At 41.3% G+C, this 24,354-nt stretch overlaps 1 protein-coding gene across 1 annotated transcript in view; it reads right to left on the reverse strand.

Annotated features, from left to right (window-relative positions):
- Positions 1 to 21,671, reverse strand: part of LOC118427306 (proto-oncogene tyrosine-protein kinase receptor Ret-like) — a 28,394-nt gene extending 6,723 nt beyond the window's left edge. Inside the window, exons 1-9 of the mRNA XM_035837035.1 lie at positions 21,620 to 21,671; positions 19,900 to 19,938; positions 19,245 to 19,447; positions 18,890 to 18,946; positions 18,473 to 18,548; positions 17,874 to 17,954; positions 17,353 to 17,575; positions 15,952 to 16,163; positions 14,919 to 15,103 (exon numbers count right to left, since the gene is read on the reverse strand). Coding sequence (XP_035692928.1) covers positions 14,919 to 15,103; positions 15,952 to 16,163; positions 17,353 to 17,575; positions 17,874 to 17,954; positions 18,473 to 18,548; positions 18,890 to 18,946; positions 19,245 to 19,447; positions 19,900 to 19,938; positions 21,620 to 21,671 — 1,128 coding nt within the window. The remainder of the gene's footprint in view (positions 1 to 14,918; positions 15,104 to 15,951; positions 16,164 to 17,352; positions 17,576 to 17,873; positions 17,955 to 18,472; positions 18,549 to 18,889; positions 18,947 to 19,244; positions 19,448 to 19,899; positions 19,939 to 21,619) is intronic.
- Positions 21,672 to 24,354: the final 2,683 nt, after the last annotated feature.

Here is a 24,354-nt window from a genome sequence, read left to right on the forward strand (position 1 = left end):
GGGGTTTTAGAAGAAAAGGGAGGTTCAGGTGGAATGGGTCAAACTCTGTTTACTTCTCTTCACAGATATTGTGAGCACCCCTCAGCTGTGGCCTTCCTTTGGTTTCAGGTACACGTGCAAGCCCTTTGTGCCACTACGCAAACCATAACTTCCGTGCAACCCGAGACCGCAGAGCGAAAGAAACAACCTGCGCGAGAAACCGCTGCGAGGGAGGACCACACACACAACCAGCCGAGGTGAAGTACCGATCCGTTGATAGAAACAAGCTTCAACATAGGGAAACGCACAACTTTATTTACTGTCAACATCTGCTTACAAGAGCAAATGACCCACAGACTTTTTTGACATGGTGGCATACAGGTACAGTCAGAACTGTCCAAGAAGACCACTCATGACAGGGGACCGATACAATTAGTGTCTATGTGGACCGGATTCTTGATGCTTTTTCGACTTGAAAGGTTATCGACAGGACCACCAAAAAAGCAGTCACATTGGCCAGGTGGTTCAGTTGAGCAGGTTTGACTGTATGAAGTTAGAATGGGCTGAGTCGTGGAAGGGGTCGCTGTCTGACAGGAGTATCTTGAATGCCTTCCTTGGTATACCGTACTCCCTGGAATTTTAGGGTTTTCTTTTGCTCAGCCAGTAATGTCTCTCACCTACATATGTTTCAATGCATATCAGACGTCTTCCTGTGTGTGCGTATATATACCACAAGAACAAGACAGGGAAAGGTTCTTAGTTCGCAACTATCAACATCTGGTTAGCAGATTACATACCACTTCATTATCAAAATCACGAAAATAGTGGAAACTGAGGAAAAACAAGAAACCTGAGACAATACACCTGCAGTGGTCATTTAAGAGTAGGTTGACCCCTGACCTCTTCATCTCAGGGGAACTGCTTTGTTTACTTTTATGTTTTTCTGTAATAATGATGTGCTGTTTCCATTGTGGCAGTGCTTGAGTTCATTGATCATCAGATGTGCAACAGACTCTAGAAAACAGCTCTGGTTGGGGACCATGGGCTTCACTTAGCTGAATACAAAAGCATAATGTTGATACATGCACTCCAGGTTAATGTTACAACTTGTGACCTGCTTGAGTCTACAACAAGCTTGTAATTACCGGTAATTAGTGGTACCAGAGGCTAACGAGACGGAAGGATGCCTATTCTACTGAAACATCAACATGCCATCAAGAGAGTTGTGTCTTTCTGATCCACATTTTTACTGCAAAACCACTTTTTTACGTACTCTAAGTATGGACAGGGAGTGAATCACTTCAAACAGGCTAACCTTTTAATACCATCTGCTGTTGCAGGTCCAGTGGTCCTACCCATTCTGTTTGGGCAACCATGAAAATGTATCCTAAGCAAAGACCCAAAGAGGTTGACTGTTCAGGCTAAGTCACCGTGATCAAGTATCTGCCACTTATACAACTGTAGTAGGTCCTATATTGATATTGGCACAGTGAGCTGCAGTAGGAAGTAACTATGCGGATACAGAATTTGCAGAGGGGAATGAATAACTGTAGTTGGATCATGTGGTGAAGATTCACATTTGTTTTGATCTGGTGACAGGAGGTGTGATAAATGTAGGTGTACATAAATGTGTTATGCATGAATTTGGTCTTCCAAAGTAATGTCCTCTTTCTATGAAAGCGACCGTTATCATCGTGTCAATCGTTCTGTCATATGGAAATGCAAGAATAACAAAAATGTAACACTCTACAGGTGTGACAATACAATAAACAGACCAATGGTGAAATTATTCCTTCATTTCTGACATTTATCTCTAAGTTATAAAACTTTTAACTCTTTTATTCTAAGTACTAATTGTAATTATGCTCAATTATTACAATTTCATTTTAAAACTTGAACAAGGACAGAAGTCATACATCTGTTGTTGTTTTTTGCAGTGTACATGTACCTGTATTAAGCTGACGAATCTTGAAAAGATTATGACTTGTATATTTACAAATTAACAACAAATTAACAACTAATAGTTTTTCCTATCAAAAAGGTACAAATCAAGCAGTGGAAAAAGACACAAAAAAACGTATGGGTGGTGAAAGCAGCGGCATCTTTGATGTGTGATCCTCTTGTGAGAGTAGGTTCTTTACTTGAGATACCAAAAGTCCAAACAAACATACTGTATCTGTCATTATTGCTTACACCTCCGTACCAGTATCCATACATGATGTTCCGTTTAGGTACGCAGACCTAAGAGAGCCCAAGATTTCATGATGGTATTCCGATCCTCATGGGAACCTGCAGTTCCCATTGGAGCGTTTGAAGAAGTTTTGGTAAGAGGAGTCCTCTTGTGATTTTTGCCTGAGTTGAAACCAATTACGTGGAAGAAACGATACATCCGCCCTCTTCCTGGGTAAATACAGCTGTCTACACAAGTCACTTGTACTACATGGATTCACTGTCAAAATCTGTACCTCAACATGTGTACAAAACTAGCTGGCAGCTACTGAACTGTACACACTTATGTCTAATTTTACTCAGGACTCCCCTATGCATCTTTAATGAGCCAGGTGGGACCAACAAACCAGAAAGTTCACTTCCTCTAATCTAAGTATTATTTTTAACATTTAGGCCACACATGTTGAATGAACCTCTTAGTTCTGTGGTCCTTTTACAATGTGTAGAGTACGTGATAACATTACAAAATGAATCAAGCAACTTGGTCAATTCTCTACACAGTCATATGTCTCAGATAACATCTACTATCATTCATCAGTAACTGAAAAGGGAAGATGGTGGATGCTATCTGAAACATCTGATACCTAGCCTGGATTTTTTCTGGCTAATTGATCTATTAAATATATGATGCCATGTTCTACCTGGATACCTAACCACTGTAATCTGTACTGTAGTTTTTGTGAGGAAAATGATAGAGTTAACTTTCATTTGAAAATTACACAGGCATGCACATACACACACATGCACACACTCAAACATGTAAACATACATACACTGTGTTTCATCTTCTGTCCTACCAGCCCACCCACATAAGCTGTCTACATCTAGTTAGCAATCAGCTGGGATTGGCAGGGACCAAACCAGTGGAGGGCATAAACAGTGCTTGCCCTTGGGGCCCTGGTAGCCTGGCCTGGTGTACAGCCCAGTGCTTTCTGTAAACCCCCTTCTCCTAGTCCTTAAGTTTATTCTAACTGGCTTGGATTTACCTCTCCAGGATGTTGTACTGTGGAGGACATAAGAAGGGGGCATGTGTTTCTTGTAGGACATGGAGAGGCAATATTTATTGTAGTTTGGTGCTGACAGGTGATTTTGTTATTGTTGGTTAATCTTATTCTGTGGTTGAGAAGTTTGAGGGAATTTTTCAGGAAGCCGCACCAAGCTGGAGGGGGATTACAGGAGAAAACATGATGTCTCATTCCTAATCCATTGAGTAAACTGTTAACCTAAGGCATCACCAATATTGCTTCTTGGTTGTCATACTTAGTGCTGCACTTAGGTAAAAGATGTAGAGGGAGTGAGGCATAATCAAAAAGAGAAGTATTGCAATTTTAAAGTGTGTTGTCTCCACCCACCTGGAACTGTGTTGATACAAAATATACAGGTGTATCAGTGCTATAAACAGATGCTCCATTAAAGTAAACTGACTACCATGCCCAAACTGGTAAATTCACTCTTTGCAAGATACACTTCCACATCATTACTTCAACAGTATCAAGTTCAATTCAGTCCAAGAACTGAGTACTTAATTGTTTAGGCCCTGTGGAAACCTCATTGAGTACTGAGTACTGTGCCCTGCACTGTGTGGCAGCAGTTCGTCAGTCACAGGATTATTCCTGTATAGGTGTAGACATGCTTGGTGAGGTGGGACAGGTCACAGGTAGCAGAGCTGTTTCTGAAGGTTGATGACTGAAAGCTGCTCGTCTCTACCAGACTAAGGCCCACTTTACATTACGCTTTTCGCGTTAGCGGGACTGGCGTTAGCGGGACTGCGTTAGCGGGAGCCCCGTGTAAAGAGTTCCCGTTAACGTAGTCCCGCTATCGTCAAATTTTCTCCCGTCCACTCCGAAGCGTACGGCCGTAGGCTCAGCGGGAGTCCCCGTCAACGCCAAACTGCGTATAAAGCGAACACGTCGGGCTCGCGTTAGCGGGAGTCAGGGTTTAGATGTTTAGCATAAAGCGCGCGCTTATTAGCATATGGCGCGAAAAAATGGTGGGTACAGAAACTCAGATTTGCAAAACATTGGAGGAAAATTGCCAGCAGCGATCATGTTCATAACGCTGGGTAAGAATACAGTGATAAGAAAACAGTCTCCCGATAGTTACTTTTTTATATACTAGTAGAATGAATGTCAACCCAAAAATCAACCCGAACTACGCAGAAAAAATAGTTTTCACGGCCTGCCTTTTCCGTAATGGCCACCTAGGTACCTACGCAGGCTCTTACGTCAATCGGGTCTGCAATCAACCTTCAAAGCAGGCGGGATGTCAGCGAAAAATAATCTCATTCTCACATTTTTGGACGACCTACATTTGCACAATTTTCGTGGAAGACCTGTAAAAAAATATACAAGTTCGATTCCGAATATTTTCTCCTGCAATACATCGTTACGTTGTACCGAAACCAGAAGCCGCTATCTCTGCAAATTTTGTATGAAGTGATCCCATTACGCGTCTCCGATTGGCCGTTGCTATGACAGTGGTGGCCGTTGCTATGACATTGGTGGGGAAATTCCCGCCACATGAACTGCTGGCAGCTTGAGTTTTTACGTACGAGGTGGTTATTATACCTGCAGGAATTGTGCGTATATTCACGGTTATTTCAGTACGTAGCCATAATTTAGCAGGTCATCACTGAAAGAAAGGGATCTTCTATCAAACAGTTCGCTTTGAAAGGGTTTTTAAGTGCTTTTTTATCGAAAATTTTGTGGTCGAAGTTACCGGAAGTGTCAGCGAAACAACAACGTAGTCAGGGACTTGTATTTCTCATGCAAGTCACGTATTTGAATTTTCAATCACTTGGTAGCGGTACGCAAACAAAAAATTAACGTTTGTTCAATATAACAACGTGCAGCTAAAAAGAACTGCGATCTTTTAATACGGGTAGACTTTCACCAAGATTTTACATTCCACCGCGCGCCGCGGGTGTCCTGTCAGATTTCCGGGCGGTGTGTCTAAAGAGGTGCCGATAGCGGCGTCCCGATAATGGGAAATTTACCGCTAACGCGAAAAGCGTAATGTAAAGTGGGCCTAACTATGCTGGCTATTAATTATTGAGAGAGTAATTGGAAGGGAACATTAACCTTAGCATGGACTGACTCCCCTGCAGGCCAATTTCCAGATTTTTTTGTCTGGAACTCTACGATCCTTCGTAGGAAGGCCTGGTGGAGGCTAGAAAGCTGCCACTCAAGCCATCATCTCATGTGTCTGTTACCTAAGGTACCAATCCTGTGCAGGTGCAGCTGTTGCCAACTCTGCCCCCCTGTGATGTCCCGTTTCTGGCTCCAATAACAGGCTAACTGACCCAGAAAAAGAGCAAACTGCAGAGGTGAGGCATTCTGTTTGGGTTTTCTGATTCTCTGGTACCCTGGGGTGAGCACAGAATGGCCCCAGTGGTGGGAGGGTGCTGCATCCCACTGGGAAACTCAAGGAGAAACATTTTTCTCAAGTATCACTCCAATCCGGAGAAGTGTTGTTACAACTGGGACATTTGCATGCAGATTTGGTAAGGTCTGCCAAACAGGGCTGAAGTAACCCAACTACCCATTGCAGCGTGGACAACATCCTTTCTGAGCAGTAATGGGGAACAGAGGGTGCCTTTCATGTGCTATTCTGGTTTGTCCTGCACCTGTGCATACTTCATATCAGGTTCATGCAGGGCACAATCATTTTTGTGTTTCCTTCATAGCAGTGGCAGGAAGGGTTCCTTCTCGAGTTTAGCCTGACAGTGTACCATATCATTGATGTATACATCGTTACCCCTACAGTTTCAAGCATATCTTGTCGTGTACCTGAACTTCTTTTAAAGCTCTGTCTTCATGTACTTCCCTCTCAATAACAACCCTCAGTAAAATTGATATCTATAAAAAAGGTAAACATCAGCATCCTCTGTTAATGACTAAGGTGATGCCTTTTCTACAAAGTATAGCTAGTAGCAGTGTGGCTCTGCTGTGGCTCGCATTTTCAGCCAAGCACATACAGCTTTACCCTTACTCCGCTGGATAAGTGTGTTGGGTTCTTTTACATGTTTGACAGATGTAACTAATGATCTTCTGTAGCCTAAGTGTACTTTGTCCCGCTGACTGCCTAGCATGCTGCCCCAACCCCAGCACCTGCGAAGCCTTCCTGGGAAGACACCATGGCACGAGTTAACGTTTCCAGCGCCTACAGCAATTAAATCATTGCTGGGATAGTTTGGCTGGCCCTGGGTGAAGTAAACACATCCCAAACAAGCTGCAAGTGAAGTGAGAAACAACACGGACTGTTGTTCAAGAATGCCAGCTGCACGACTGCTGACAAACAAGACATGCTACTTGGATGACTTCTTCGGATACAATGCGGTAATGTAATGAGGAGGGTGTGTGGTGACGATGCCATTATTCTCCTGGTAATATGAGGGTAGGAAACATCAATAATTACAGATGCATTGGATGATGTATGCTGGTCCTGCAGGCAGGCAATGGGTAATGACAGGTGATTAGGACAGAACTGTTGCACTGTCATACTTGTGGTGGCCTATCCTGTTATTGGTCCTATATATAGCTATCTGTGTAATGACAATAACCAAACTGTGCACGGAAGTGTAAAACACAGTTCACATTAGTGTAAAACACCATTCACGTTCATATATCCAGATAGAGCTGCACGGGGGACTCCTACTCTATCTGGATTGACTTTTACAAAATGAATTAATAATCTGCATATAACTATGAGCTATGCATATAACTATGAGCTATGCTAACAGACCACAACTCATAACAATCCATGTTGCTAACTTCCAGTCCTTCTAATAAAGATGCCCCTGCAGTTATGATACAAGCTGCTAGGACTAGGTGACCAAATACCAGCTCTATACGTTTTTCTGTAATCTTCCATGAAACTGTCACCTGACTGTCCAGTCCACGAGAGAGATTTTTCTCCAATCTTTAATTTGTTTCTATAAATTGCTAGTTTCAGATGGGTATTTTGAGCCATGTACTTCTGACACAGAGGCCAGTGATACTGGTGATCACCCACACAGGTCAGTGATATACATGTAGCACCAGCTCTGCTGAGAGAACACAGCTATCTAACATGTCAGTTAAGCCACAACACCACCTGACACATACTCAGGAAACGTGTTGTTATTAAGCCTTCAAAGATAAGCAACTTGGTTTGAAGCATGAGGAAGCAAATTGTCGCAATTAATCAAAGATATGCAAGATTTACTGACAGGATTACAATTTACCTTCTCCCATGGCTGACTAACCAGATTAAACCAATACAAATTTTAAATTTGCTACCCTAGCAAGCTGAAGGTTAACTAAAAATGAAAGTTTACGTTAGGTTATCAACAGCAGCACTGACTTTTTCTTTTGGTGTTGCTAGAGGGCCTGCATGGGGGGTCCCAACCAGCTGGTCCCAACAATATTTTACGGTCATATCTTCACCAAGCAATTTTGTCTCATTACAATGACGCCGCAACTTGTATAATAAATGTTTAATACTTTATACCAGCGTTACATCACAACTGTTTTGCAAAATGTTAAGAGAATTTGAAGTGTCATCATTTTGCAGAGGACAGCTTAACATGAAAACCATGAAAATAAAACCATGGCAAACATTTGGAAATACATTACTAAAACCTCTGCCCCAATTGATTAAATCAAAGGACTCACAAATGGCCTTTGATGTTAAGTAAATGCAGAAACATTCGCTGTGGTTTAATGTTTGCGGTTTTCATGGTGGCCGCTTCACCGCAAACTTAAAACCACCGCAAACATTTTTCCATGGCAGGAAGAGACATGGTGCTACCACATACTTAAAACCACCGCGAAAAGTCCTTTTCCCCGCTGCCGTGAAATCAAATCCCAGCTACCTTAAATACATTTACAGTATAAAGAGCACAACATACATGGCATTAATGATGCACCAAAGAAAATGTTTCAAGTTATTACAGCCCTGCCCATTAGCAGAAATGCTGCACCAAGATCATCCTTGACTCAAGATACTTTTCATGTCCCCAAAATGGGCTTCTTTCATCCAGATACAAATTTATGCAACCACCTGCTCGTAAACCCTATTACTTTGATATTATCACCAAGGGGTAGCTACCTTCCAACTTGAGGGTCCAAGTCTACTGCATGTAAGCATACGCGAAGGACTGGTAAGATATCGTAAACATCTTTTACTTTTTGTAGGTACAGATATACCATATGTCCAAATACTGAATGACATTGTCAATATATCAGTACCATGCATTTTGTACCACAAAGATGAAAATTTAGCTCTAAAAAAAAAAAGAAATCTTAATGGGCATTGACATCCGCACCTGGTTTTGGGTTTAGATCCTCTGGTGAGAGTAGGTTCTTTGCATGACATACCATGGAAAGTCCAAATAAACATTCTGTAAACTGTTTCTGTCATCACAAAAGCCCATGGATTACTTTGTTGAATTGTTCGTTCAGGTACAGGTAGTACAGGTCCAGATCTGTGCTTGTTCCTCTGTACAGTTACTCGTACTAAGTACTTGTACCTGATGTTTTCTTAAGGTACACAGTCCAAGGCCTGGGCCAAGGAAAGCTGTTAGGAGGTCCATGATTGACCTTGACCTTCAACTTCCTAAAGCCTAACCCATATATAAATATCATCACAATCTATCTAAAGGTTTTAAGTTTTGCTGACTACAATTATCCAGAAAAAGAGATAGACAAACAGACAGGCACCCCCAACAACAATAACTCAATTTTTTAAGGAGGTAACAAGTAGTAAATAGTAAGCAGTCTTTTCACGTGATGGTTGGTTGGCATCTCCGTTGACATCCCAGTTTGGCTGACATTTCTATAAACCACATCAATGCCAGATAAAGGTTAGTAACCCTAACAAGTTAGATGTGAAAATTTGCGCCAGGCGTGGTTAGGCTGGTTACACCTGTCGGCCATGTCATGGTTTGGCGAAGTTGACCCACTGCTGTCAAACTGCCACACAATTTTCAAATTAAAGCAAAAGATCGTCATTGGATAACCTTGTAATTCACATGTTTCTTGTGAGAGGTAGGTCTCTAATCATCTGTGGATGAGGTGGGTCCCCCCCAACCTTACCACCCAAGCATAAGCCAAAGTACTGTAAATCGACATAAGTTTTCGGGGTCTTGAATTTGCAGTAGATGGTGGTGAGAAGTCTGTAGACAACTTTGTTCCAACACAGTAAGTAAGTGCAACTAACTCATCTAATTACCTATGTCAACAAAAGGTTTTTTTTTTTGTGTGTGTGTGTGTGTTGTGTCTATAAATGCAAGAAAGCCTTGTGTGTGTGTGTGTGTGTGTGTTGTGTGTGTCTGTAAACGCAAGAAAGCCTGGGTGGAATGTTTTCAAATTTGGTATGTGGGTAGGTCTAAAAAAGACCTCGAAATTATTAGATTTTGGGCCCCTTAGCAACTTTTTATGGTACTGCAGTGGAGACAGCCGATCTTGTGTTCTGGAGCCCTCGGAACAGCCATTAAGTAGTAAACTTTTGTGGCCACTGGTGGCTTTTTCGGGAACTGCAGGGGCTAATTTTTTTTGAGAACTTGAAAACAACCTTAGATTTCCAAAACTCAATGAGATTATTTTATTTTGGGGTCACTTCCCTCTGTCGTAGATGCTTTGTAAGCACACCAAGCAAACACTGCCCTCCTTAAAGTGAATTAGATTACCTTTTGTCAACAATGCCCTTGGTAGGAATCCTGCTATTTGATTGGTCAATAACATGTTAACCTGTTACTTTGGGGATTCTACCAGTAATTTGGCTTATATGTATACAGCAGCACAGAGGATGTACATGTATAGAAATCTCCAGTGCCTTGTTATAAAAGTGTATAGGGGATTAAGTCTCCAATTGCCTTGTTTGGGGTCCTACGCAGCCCTTTTCCGTAAGGCGTAGGCAAGCTATTTTGGGTTACCGTAATTTGTAAGGAGGCTTAGTTAATGCTGCTTAGTGCAACTTCTCCCTTGTCTAAGTTCAATATCACTTGGCTGATACAATGACGTTTTGGAGTACAGTATGGCTTTAATGTTAGGTTAACAAATTGCTTTGCCTGGAAAAAAAAAAACAATAAGAAAACATGATGAAAGTTTATCCAACATCTATTCGGAGATAAGATCTTTCAAGCTAAGAAGAAAACTACATTGATTACATCCTTCAAGCCAAGAATAAAGTTATATTGAAAGTTTCAAGACGAGATGCTCTGTGCCAGAGAGGTCAACAGCCACCGACGGAATGCTGCACCTGACCTTTTCCTTACTTCCTGGTCTTCTGCACCAGGAGAAATCTCCTGGGATACACACCAACCCCGGGGCTGATAATGAACAGGAACCTCCCTGCTACTGACAGAAGCCAGGGATAAGCCCTTGACCACGCTCCGCGCCCCACTCTGTTGCCATGCAGAACTAACAACATCCACCAACATCAAAATCATCCTGTTTGGATTAATCTCTGCTTCCTAGAGACAACATTCGGTGTGAATCTTCAACCACAGATGAATGGTAAAAGACTGTTTTAGACTGAACATGGATGAGGGCAGTGATGGAGTCTGGCAAGCTGTAGAATGCACCCCCACAGTACATCTAGATATGGTGCAAACAAAAACAGATAGCACCTCACATCAACTATGCGAAAATAAACAATGACAGGAAAGATGGGAAGCAGAGTGACTGGCATTTCCCAACAATTGCTTCATTTGGTTTGCATCTGTTTGTGCTAAGCTTGTCTCCATCAAAAGTGTCAAGGGGTGGGTACCAGTGACGAACATCCAGGTCATAGGGTCCAGAGGCTTTCATTCTCTACCAGAACTTCCATCCAATTAAAAAAGAAATCAACCAACACATAGATACTCAAAATGAAGACAGAGCCTTTCTTGGAGAACCTATTTGAATATTGTGCACTGTTTCGCTGTTTTCGCAGTGACTCTAAACCACAGCGAAAATTTTACTTCTGTGTTCTGACCGCCACCTTTTTATGTCCCTTGACCACAGAAAATTCCTCGAAAATACGCGTAAAACACTGACCCCACCCCTACATTGCTTGGAAATTAAGCGTAACAAGACATACTGGTAGTTAAACTTCCTGTATGTCCCTCCGGTTGCTAGGCTGAGAAAAATTTGGTCAGTTAAAGCCAAGAACCAATGCCGGCACGGCACAACACAAAGGTCTGGCAGGAGGGATTTTTGGATCACTGCACAAGCCTCCACCTAATGGGAGGCTGAATGGAAAGGTTCAAACTTTTCATTTGTGATTCAATCTTCTGTGATCAGCTCCAAACCCGAGGGGTTAACACGCTGTCTTCACAATGACAAGGGGGTTTGGGAGCGCCTCTACTCAGATCAAAACCACCATCATGAGATCTTGTAAAAAAGCGGACGACGTAATCGTCTCCTTATTACCGGGACCTTTCAGGCCTCACCGGGCACGTCCGGGCAACGCCATCTTATATCTAACTAGGAGACGAAAAAAGAATTCAGCACACTAATGGCTGAAGAAGACCAGGCCATTGCGGGGTAATGGGTGGTGACAGCGACTTCCGACAGCTAATGGTGATGTATAATGTTTACAATGCCATATCCCAAAATGGTGAAAGTTCATTTTCTCTCCACTAGTAAATAGCATATAAAGGTGACGTGTCGGAATGGCCCGCATCTTGGACAATACGGAGAAGTCGAGGGGAAGCCAAGCAAAAATATACCACCTAGACACCAGTAGGGTGGCTGTAGTCTCTTACCCCAACCTTCGATCTGTGGGTTTGGAAAATAGCAGGCATTGGCCAAAAAGGTAAAATAACTTGCCACAAAGCTCAAAACATAACAGCAGGCCAAGTGAACTAGTACAACATAAAATTATTTCACAGGGAGGCCAATTGAACTACCATGGTCAGCTTTACTCCATGGCAAATCATTCTCCCTTTTGCAATTCCCGCTATTTTCTCAGCCCGCAGATCGAAGGGTCTTACGGAGGCTGGGACGGCAGACTGGATGGTAGGTAGACTGTGAATAAAATATTATGTCTGCTTTAGCACTCCCTCCTGTGAGGATAAGTTGTTGAATGAGACCTGTCACATTCCATGTTCCCACTGCCGGACAGGGTGGGACCTTCCCCCATTGTGCACTATTCAAACTCATATAACAACCCCAAGTCTTGTCCTTTATGCCACTCCTGCCATAGGGGAGACCATTATTGTTGTCTCGGTTTAGAGGACATCCGATTTCAGACGACCACCACATAAATCCCGCTGGTCCCACTTTAAAGCATGTCATTTGAACACCCACATCCAATAAATAGCGGTTTCTACGACACCTTTGAATGTGGTGTAGGAGAGGCCAATCGCATGACAACTGACATCTGGACAGTCCTCAACAAATACAGCTGATGTCTGCTGCGCTTTGTGTTGCACTTAGCTGTTAGGTGTCAGCTGTGGTTACGCGTGACTTCACATCAACATTTTGTTGTTGATTTTTATTTATGTCAAAATCTAATACATTACAAAAAAATTTTTTCAAATAATGATTCTAAAACAAGACCATCTGACAATGTGCATCTGATTTGCCATCTTTGTGTCATAGTTCAGAGCTAAGAATTTGTTCCAATGCAAAAGAATTACATTGTATGTGTTGGAACAAAGTTAGCTATACAAAATGTACTATGTTGACTACCGATCCAGATGAATCTTTAATAATGTTAATTTTCATGTCATCTTTAGATATTAGTGATGGTGATTTTAGAAGATGACAGAAAGATTATCATTTGCAGATCAAATTGTGCTATCCATACCTATGATAATATCATTTCACAAATACCACCCTTGAAACATTCGGTAGCCTACTCGTCTTTATAAGTGCGCTGGTTTCCTTTAGATGTAGGAGTTAAGTTGGATCAACTTCACTAGCCTGACTGTCCAGGGCAAGTAAAAATGCTGATCAGGCAAACATAAGTCCTACCCCACTTGACCGATAAGATTTACCATGATTTTGGTATATTTGCCACTTTTTCACAGTCATGGCATCAAGCATTGGTCTACATAGAAAAATTGAGCCAATACTTAATTCAAAGAATTCCATTGCTGGAAGTGATAATACATAGAAAATGTGAATTTAGATTTTGTGCATGTGCAAAGTTGTTTTGGGCAAGTAAAACTTTTAGGGCAAGTGAATATTAGAAAACTTGTTAACCCCTGGGGTTTGATGCCTGAGGCTAGAGCCCGAAGCTACACAACAAAACAGGTTAAGACTATTCTAACTTTTCACCAAAGGAACGTCATGGCCATACACCTTGGTTAACTGCTTTGTCCCATTGTAAACCTTCTCTTTTGTACCTGTATTTATTTTGGAAATCAGGGAAACCAGTCAACTGTACACAGGAGCCTTTTGTGAGTGTGTAAGCACTGATTAATGTAGCATTCACATGAAATGTTCGTTCCTTAATTTGTAGTTCCATCCTTGTTATTTTGTCTTGTCAAAGGACCATGTAAATTTTGTAAACATCAAAGACCACTGTTCCACATCAATAGAGTACTTGTAATGTCTGGGACATCAAACAGATCAGCCAAACCTGAGGTGCATGTAAACACATGACTAATTTCTTCCCTTGTCCTGGCAGTGTTAACAAATGTTTACTCCTAATTTCCAAGCAGATGTTGGGTTCTCATCTGTGTTTTACGCCATGCTTTTGAGGCTTTTTATATGTCTTTCTAGGGGTCCATGTTTGTCTCTTTTCCCCTCAACACGGACCACTAGGAAGACATGATCATAAACCTCTGAGCTGCCCACATATCTGCTTGGACTTGGAGATTCACTATCTCGTTGATCAGAAAATGGTGACGTCTGACTCAGTACCTTTGTACCAATTTCTTTAAGTTTAACCAGCCTTGTGGGGTCCAAAAAAGGAACATCTTTTGAAATAATGCAAAGCAGACTTTTCATGGAATGTTTGCACCAAAACACAGTCCGGCCCATCATTTTCATAGGTAGCTTGTGTACAAGATGAGCAATGCTGGTTCTGTTCTTCTGTGGTATGATCTGTTCAGTTGTCATTTCATATTTTTGTAATGTCTCATGACAGAACAGATCAGAATAGCAGGTTGTCTGGAGCCAAACCTCTTTAGCTTTCAAGTACAGGGCTTGAATTTTTTCCTACATATGCAGGTTTGTGCAGGAAAAATTACAGTAGCGCAAGTATAATGTATTTGTTATGTCAACCCGCACCAGCCTTGTACTGGATATATATAAGTGTATGTGGAAGTTTGTTTACTGTTCTGACAGGTTGTGAAATGCTTGAAATGAAGGATTAAAGAAATGTTTTCCTAACACAGTTTGCAAATTGACATGTATGAATATCTAGTTTTTTTAGCAGAATTATGCTTGTCAGGTTCAGGTAACAAAAATATGTTGATAGAAGTACTTTGAGCAATGCCAATGAGTGTAAGAATGACAAATTGTACCCTGCCTGTTTCCTTACCTTGCATCTAACTTATGTTTTTTTAAGTACCTCTGCCCATGTAATCATATAGAGACTGTAGGAGGCTAGCTATAGGATCTGGGGCCAAGTTTATACTCATGGACATACATAGACAGGCTGGTGGGTGGCAGATTCTTCCCCTCGATTCCTGGGATGCTTGTTTTGCATCAACAGGAGAATTCATTTGCAGCTAATTGCTATCATGTGGGGCTGGTGACCCGAAGACAGGTGCAAGGATGCTGCGGACTCACCTGGGAACGCTTGCTCCGCAAAAATCCGAGGAGGTCGCCCTGTGGCATGTGCTCCACCACCAGGCAGATAGGACTCCCAGCAGTACAGCAGGCCAGCAGGCTCACCACGTTGGGATGATAACCAACCCTCTTCATCAGCTGGATCTCTTCTAGGAAGGCCTGAACTTGGCACTCTCCTGCCAACTCTGCAAGACATGTCCGAGGGTGCAGCACGTCAACATGTGGCTCTAGGGCGGGCTTGTAAGGGTTAATCTCCCCATGTGTTTCCCAATTAGGCGATCTCCTAGCAACCAAACAGTTCGGGGTAGCATCTTCTGAGGTGCCACAAAATCAGAAAATCATGTCCCAAGTTCCAGAAGGAAGTAGATGGTAGGCTGCATTTTTTGGGGTTTGCCTGTGCTGGCATTCCTGGATGCCAGACAACTATTTCATCTGCAAATCAAGAGAATGCAACGGCCACATTTATCTAGCCTGGACCTGCTGATCACCATCAAAGTACAGACAGATTCTAGTTTGAAATCTACATTTTTGACCTGGCATCCCATGCCGCAGGGCCTGGCAATCAAGAATACGAATTTGTCAATGAGAACCAGGGAATTGAGATAGTGTTGCCTAAACTCTTAACTACCTAAAAGGTCATAATATTAAAGTCTTTTGAAAGACATTGCTTAGAAACTTTGCTTTTTCTTAAATAATAGATTACAAGATATGAAAATCAAAAAGCAAAAAAGGAACAACAGCAAATTTACCTATGATACTAAGGTGGCACTGAGCAAGGTGTGGTTATCATTTTTACAAGACTAAATATGTACTGAGCTTCCTCAGATATTGAAAATATGCGTAACTAGTTTGAACAGGCTTCTCCAAAACACAAATGGGATGTTTCTATGCAAATTGCTACACATCAAATTTTCTGACATTGTTTTAGCTCTTTTGGATGAAGATGAACTCTGAAAGTGAACTTGAAGAATAGTGGTACAAGGTACAAAGTATGGCAACATTTTTGTAATACATTTTATCATATGTCCGTTACCATGGAGCATCTTAACAGCCACAGTCACGTTGAAGCTCTTGGCCTTCTCTGTTGCGATCGGGGAGGAGGCCTTCCTGTGTGTTGGTACACTGCCCATCAGGACTCCTCGCACAACCTTGCCAAAGGCACCTCGTCCAAGTGTCTCGTAAAGCGTGAGGCGCGAGAAGGGGATTTCCCAGCGATCACACGGGTCTGGTTTTACAACATCCAAGCTGTAAATGCAAATGAAACATAAGAACAATAGTAGTACAACAAAAATGTGAACATCAACAGTGTACTGTAAAACTCAACTTCACTTACAAGTAATGTAAACTGGACACTTACAATAGTTACAAAGTTGGTAAAAGTTGTTGCTCGTAGTACCTCAGTATGTATGTTATGTACATGTACAAGTAAAGGAGAATTTTGAGGAGGGAAAAAGGGCTGTAATTCAAATTAGTAGATTGTCTATTGAATATCGTACACATATAGTTGATTCATCTGAAGCACTTTTTCAGCTATTTCCAAGTACAGGAAAGCTTCAGGGGTCGGTAAGGTTATCGCTGGGATGCAAGTCTTGTCAGGTGCCTAAGGGAACAATGGTGGAAAATTTCAGGCATGCCAAAGACACATTTCGAAATGCGCTGGGATTTTAAACTGGTGATAATGGTAACAGATACCATGGCACGGGCAGGTGCATGGAAACCACAAGCATGAGGTGGTTGCCATGTCAGGAGAACTGCCATCTGTCCTCACCCATAACGTGCCACTTTAGATATTGATGACAATTATATGCTTAAGATTTTTTTATTTGGATGTTTCTTTTTATCAAAAAAAGGATTGAGGTAGTAATGAAAGTCAACTGTTCAATGATTATAAATATGTGGTAGAGAAAATGTTACATGTAACATGTGACATGTCACAGGAATGTTGCATAATTGTCACGTGAAGTTGGTGAGTGGAGTATGAAAGGGCATTGACCGATAGGGCCTACATTTTCTTAAACACCAATGAGAAAATATGCGCTTCTAATGAACTCTTACAGGAAATGTACCTATTTGATATATCTATTTTGTGCAAAGCTCATTAAATCTAAATTGTGAAAAGAAATTCTTACGTCAAAATTCTAAACAAAAAACACACAACTTCATCAAGAAAATCTACACACACAATACCCTTAACTACCTGTAAGAGGCATTCTTCTGCAGCTAGCTTGCAGATACATTTGTAGCTTCTAACAGTAGCACTCCAAACGTAGGACAGTAATCCTGCTATGTAATGTTCAGTTGACAACATCAACATTCTAATTTATTCAGTTGGACACCTGTTGAACATATAGTTTGAGGAGAGCTACACCTCAAGCCTGTTAAAATATGCAACACACTGTGAGAAAGACATACATGTACATATTTTGTAACCCACCTATCAGCAGGCTGATGATGACCTGCGATGTAGATGTTCTTCTTCCAAGTCCCCCCGTCATCATCGACAGTTTTAGTCAGGCTGGAGAACTTGTAGTGGCGATAGTAGCAGTAGGATACAGCCAGCAGGAGGAGCGTGACGGCTACAGAGGCTGGGATGTAGATATGCAGGGGCAGGGGCCTGGTGTCTGCACTGGGAGGGATGGTTTCACCAACTGGGAGACCTGTTGAAGATGACAGCCAGATCATAACTACAACCTGGAGTTATGAAAAACTTACCAACCAACCAACAATAGAGAAGTTGGGATTTACCCAAATACTTGGCTGGCTCCATCATCCTAGTTCATGTAATGGACCTAACTTCTTTACTGTTGATTAGGTAAAGTTTACCTTTTTTCATAATGTCATTTACCCACACAGATGAACTTTCATGCAAGTAAAAACGGATAAACTTGATGATGAGAAAACGATAAAGCAAAACAATCAAAGTTAATCTGCACATCAAGGAAAGTATCATCTTACCATAGGGCAGAGTGCTCTCCAGTATGGCTGTCCTCATCTTGGAAACAGTTACTTTTGTAGTACCATAAACTTGAAGATCCCCTAACATGGAATAGACCAGGAATTTGGATCATCCAGCACACAATAATATCTTAAGATACAAGGGATAGCATCACTTTTATCATAGATTATCATTAGCATATCTTACAATATAAGATAAACAATGTTATAACAAGGAGTAATTAAGTCACACCTTAGTAATCAGTTTTATCAATAGGATATCAACACCCTTTGTTCAAAATGAATATCAAATGCACTCGCTGGATTGCGGAGGCTGTATGGATCAGAAAATCTAATGCTGTAACAGTCATAAACTGACGAGGGGGGATACAAGTTCAGTCAAGTTTGGGACTGCAGTCTACCCAATGCAGTGCTGTAAGGGAAGTAGAACCAGTCACCTTGCCGTGAGGGAGGTAGCAGAGGGACTACCGAAACTTGGCAGGTAAACTGTAGCACAAAGAACCTTAAAACAGCTACCTGATGACACTATTCAGTGTCATCAATAGCAATGTTTTCCAAGCCATTGCTTGGCTAAAAGCAAGTTGAAGCTAACTGCTTACCTGTCTCAAAACAGGTGACATGAGCTATGTTGATGTTCAGGTCATTCTCTGTATGATAAGGTGTCATGGCAAGCACCTGTTTGATATAAAAAAAGCTGTAATGCAGCAGTCTGCAAAATATCCAAGACCTTTGTCCAAACAAATATATTTATGACACTGCAATACTCATGACATATGAAATTACAATGTCTTTAGAAACTAAGGTACATAAAGGTAAAGCTGGTCATACTCAATGGCACATGATTCAAAGCTATCAGTGCAATGCAGCTTTGCTATATGACACAGGTTTATCATAGCCAACCACATTGGGCAATCCTTTCTCTTCTGGATAAGTGTGTTGGGTTCTCTAACCACTGAGGCTCTCACAAACACAGGGCCGTGTCCTTACATCATCCCCTGAAATGATGAGAAACTTACCTGCACTCCATAGCGGCTATTTGGTCTGAGGTCACTCAGCAGGTAGTGTTGTAGGTTCTGAGAAATAGCAAGGATGAATTTTTTTTTCATTGGTTTAGAAATACCACGGTATGGGAAATATTCATTGTAAATTCAGTTTGCTGTACTAAAAATTTTGTGGTATGGTGAAATCAAGAGTTTGTCATCTCTTTGTGTTTGCAGATGAACCAACAGTAAATCAATTTACCTTAAGACAGACTATGCAGTGTGATGGCTTTGTAGTTGGATTGTAATGGCATTGTAGATGTAAATGTACAGTAGTGTTTAGTTGTGACTGTGGAAATAAAAGAAATGATCAAGCAAATGGCTTTCTCACCCCTGGTACTACAGTAGAGTTTGCAGTAGTTTCCTGGATCCAGCTGAGAATACTGACAGTAACACACTGTCCCCATCTAACCAGAAAGCTGGTGATTTGGCCTGTCCTGTTGTCAGGCCTGTCCCAGGTGAGGTTAGCAGAGATCCCATGGGGGGTGGAGGTGACTGAGGCTTGGATGTTCTGCACTGGGCCTGGTGCTGAAGCTGGGGAGGTTGTAAAGACAAACATTCCTTTCACTTCAGACAGTCTTAATTTTCTGGTAGGGGAATAATGAGGTGTTTGCTGTATCTAATGCTGGCAGTGGGCATGCAGAGTGCATGTTTTCACTGTGTGATGATTTCATTGTGGAGAGTTTGCTGCTAAAACTTCAAACAGAAATCACTAAATTTACAAATTGAAAGGCTCAGACTTATCAAGCTGATGTTGCATGTAGGTCCTCTCCCTGTGCATGTTCCATCGTCTGCTGAGTCATTCAATACTTTTTACCCCGTCTCCCAAATAAGATGCAGATCTTGTATGTCATGAAGAAGTGGAAGAAGTTAATCTTTTGTACAGATTGTATACTAGCATAAACACATTGTATGACCCTACTACAACTACAAGTACCACTACAATAAACACACTTCCTAATGGTAAAGTACACTTAATCACTCACCTTCAGGTATACAGGTGTAATTCTTGATCTGGGAACAATCTGCAGATTTGTAAGTACAGGAAATACACGTCATTTTTCTGTTTTTCTTTCAGTTTTTTTTCTGGTCCAGAGTGCAAAATAGTAAGCTACAGCTTTTAAAAGGAACATTTGTCAGTTAGCAGGACACCTGCTAACATCAGCTGATGTATGAGAGACGTAATCTCACCGGTGAGGTCTAACACAATAGAGGTTCCCTTGGCTGGTCCACACGTTGTATAAGGTTGGAGCTGTATGGAAGATAATGATGATGATGACACATTAAGGACAATTCTTCTACTGTCAATGTCATCAAAACTACAGTGCATCTGGAGTACTTTCATTTGATATGCAAAAACAGATACAAGAAAAATGAAACTGTCTGGTGAATAAAGTGAATGGCGCAAATTAAGGGTGTTGTTAAGTTTGATCAGACCTTGAAGTAGATGATACACCCAATTCCACCCTTTGGTACATCCAGTAGAACATGTCTTTCTTATTCTGAAGAAAAAGAATGAGTTAAAGACTTCCATATCAATATGATCATACAAGCCTTGGCAATACCAAAACCATGAGATTCTGAATTATGATATTGTAAAAACAAGACAATCATAGGATTATCAACCAGTAAATTACAAAATGCAGAACTCGAATTGCCTTTGAATGTGCAGTAATACTTACAACTTACTGAATGAGTTATCATTTCAAACAAACAGGATCAGAGATGTGTGGTATATTTTACTACCTTATAACCAGAGGCAAAGTGTGTTGAACTTTATGACCTCAGAAGACGCCATGAAAAACTTGTTGTGTGTGTTAAAAGATGTATGCACAGGATCTCTCTTGTACATGTTTTCCTTACAAAACTGTACCTAGACAGACAGAAATCATATGAAGCACTCACTCTAAGATGGCGTTCATAATTAAAAGGAAAGATCTTGTCTTGACAGTAAGGGGATCTGTCTGCAGAGATGCTGTAGTGTGTGAGCTGCCCTGCCTCTCCCCACCCTGCAGAACATGGTCAGGACCAGGTGTAAAAAATCTCATCTAAATTTGTCCGCTGGTACAACCACTATTTGGCATAATGGCACAGTCACATTTGGCATGTGATTTCGAGGCAGTTTTTATTCAAGTAGGCTATGACAGAAATAACAAAGACAGGAACAGACACGTGCGACATATCTTGTCATGGTAATGACAGGGCTCCCTTGGAAATCAGTCTGCTGACTGAAGGGACCACCCTATAAGATCAATAAATAAATAAATAAATGGTAGTGATGTCACTTGACCCTTGCCCTACCCATAGTGCCTTATATATAGGATCCATAAAAATGCGCAATCAGATATTGTGGTGGAAGATCGTAACTTTGTCTATGCCGGGCTTCTCTGACAGTTAGTTCATCTGTATTGGCAAATGACATTATGGAGGAAACTAACCAACACAGCAAACACACCAAAATAGCTGGAACATATTCAAATTTTAGTCTGAAGAAACATCAGATCCCTAAAGCTGTTACGCAGTGGTAGATGGGTCCATTCTGTGAAAATGAAAATTTGGTTAAGTCAAAACTATTTTACCAGTGTTGGTTAGTTAAAGTTTTTTTCTCCATAAGTCAGAAAACTTAACGATCTTCCTCCAAAAGCATACACCTGGAGACTCTTTTCTGCCAGTGCTCACAGAAAACGTGGAGTGACTGGAACTCACAGGCAGGATGTTCCCACGTGATGTCAGCCTGGAAGCGGGAGCCATCAAACATCACCGTTCCAACAGTCAGGTTGCTGACAGTGCCGTCTGAGTGTGTGTGTGAGAGAGAGAACAAAGGTGGTTATACACATATCTATACACCTCCACACCGGGAATATTTGGGTCACTAATGGACAACACGGTTGTTTGGAAATAGACTAAGGAAAGCATTATCACAAGCCATTGCATGGTCCAGGGAGCCCAATGTATGGGGTATGAGTGTATGTAGTATGAAACACAACCCATTCATAATCAATCGGTGATGAAATGTTGGTATTTTCCAACATGCAGGTGCACTTTCAGACAGTTACAGTGAGGTTGTACATGTCCACAAAGGGAAAGGAAACATCAGACACCAAATATCTAATTACATTGTAACTGCTTGGCCTTATAAAAACTCAAAACTTCACTCTGGAGTTGACAACTACCACCTGTTAATATATGTATACCAAACAATATGTACTCTTTTATTTCATTCAAGCAGGTCCCTCTTTTCAACCTCCTTGTTTCATTCACCTATCAAATGGACAAACTCAAATGACATTTTGAAACTCTGGTCAAGAAACATCATTGGTACATTTTAGTAGTATCAACTGACATTGATTTTTGACTATGACTTCCTTCCTACTCTGGGCTTTTGGAGTTAATAGAAAAGCATGGAAAACTTCCATAAACTCGAGGGCCAAAAATAATTGGCCGACAACAGCTCACGCAATGAATAAAGCCTTTTTGCTCAGATGTGAGCCACTAGTGGCTCATTACCAAATGCATGTGGCTTTGTAAAAGTATCATCCAAGGGATGAAGGCACATCACAGGGTTGAGGGATATTCAGATATAGTGGCAGTGTTGTTGTTTCCTGATGAAAGTCTGATTAGATGTACCAGAGGACACACATCTTACCAGTCTCTATATCCCAAGAGTTCTGGAGGACTGCAAAGCAGGTACCTTGAAAAGGAGACCCTCATACTAGTACAGTAGCCATATGCAAATACTTTGTGATCCTAAGGGTCAAGGGTGACCATAATGCAAAATAAAATAATTACCAATATACACTGGTGGAGAGAGCCTCTGGAGACCACGCCAGCCGACTGCTGCGACCTGAATGCGGTACCTGTTGCATGCTGGGAGCCCCGCAGCTGTGAGAAATAATGTCGTAGTCTGGAAAATAATTGGTTTGTTGGTTGTAGTGATTGGTGTGATCATTGATTGTTCACAAGAAAGTCAAGACCATCTAACTCCACATCCATAATCTAATTATAACATTTCAAACAAAGTACAAAACCATCATCTATTTATTACATTCCTGGATGTCTAATCTTCACAAACGTATCAAAGTACAAAAGGGTTGCTGTAAGTTGCGAGAACTGTAAAAGCATTTATTCTTGTGGAGGTTTAACAATTCCCAAGTTATAGTAGTCATAGAAGGGAGACATATTCGCTGTGTCTACAATTTGTAGTGGAAAGGTCACAAGAAAAAAAATCTGACAGTTTCAAGATTAACAGTGCCCTCCCACCTACATGTAGAAGAGTTATGTCAGAAATAAAGAGAGGTGCAGTAGTTTATGTAGCTCATTTAATGCAATAGGTATCCAGCATTTGTCTTTTAAATCTAACCCATTTACAATCATGGCACAGATTTTCCTTCTTTGAAGGCCAAGGACTTGTCTTTGAAGGCCAAGGACTTGTCGAAATCTGGCAATGTGCATCTGCAAAAAATGCATCTTCACTAACAGTGACGACTTTTAGACCTGATAAGAGCAATCAATAGAGTAAAAAGAAGGTAGGAAGAATTTGGACCTGTACCTATGGTACAATCTCCTATGTTACATACAACTATTGTAGTTTTTGGACAAAGGACTTCAATGTCAAATGGCAAAATGACAGGTCTACAAGTTTTGTCATCCAGGTCTCTTAAGAATAAGACCAATAACCCACATCAACATTCATCCTCTGGGCTACATGCATCTACAACTTTGAAAAATTGTGTGCTGGCAAGATTTCTATCACAGCCCACACAGGTATGCACAGTTTAGATATACTCGAGTGCATATACCATACTGGGGAACATTGCCATGCATATACTGGGTCTAACGTTAATAATTCCCTGCAAACTATGACTTTCCACTCAGTATCTGAATTCATGTTTATATTCCAATTCAGCATCAGTCTTTTAAATATGAGGATCAACAGATCATATTGAAAGACTAAGCTGAAGAAAGTTTACTAAGATGAACTTTATGGAAACCAACAGATCAACATTGGTGTGGCCTTAGTGCACCCATCCTTTGGTTAGGAAGTCTGACAAGTTTTCACTTTCCACAACCACATGTTCCTCATGTCACAGAAAACCAAATGTAGTCTGCAGGGGTGAAAGGACAGGTTTACAGTTTTCTTTTCCCAACACATCCAATTAAATAGGGTCAGAAGGAGCCCAGCAGAGTGAACTGAAGTGAATAACTCATGAATCACAGTGTAGCATAGCATTTCTCTGGCAACAGTAGCTGGTGATCAGTACCAGGTTTTCATGCTAGTGCAGTTGTTCACATCCTTCAGTCTAAAGAAATGCAACTGCCACCTATCAAATGGGCCGAATTATTGTAGAATGGCTGTTGTAAATTTGACGTACTTCTGTAACATTCCAAGAACAGCTTTGCCTGATTACTTAAAATCCCTCGGTGAAGCTACGGTACATTGG

Source organism: Branchiostoma floridae, chromosome 1 (assembly GCF_000003815.2).
Source record: "Branchiostoma floridae strain S238N-H82 chromosome 1, Bfl_VNyyK, whole genome shotgun sequence".
In the NCBI taxonomy this organism is placed as follows: domain Eukaryota; kingdom Metazoa; phylum Chordata; class Leptocardii; order Amphioxiformes; family Branchiostomatidae; genus Branchiostoma; species Branchiostoma floridae.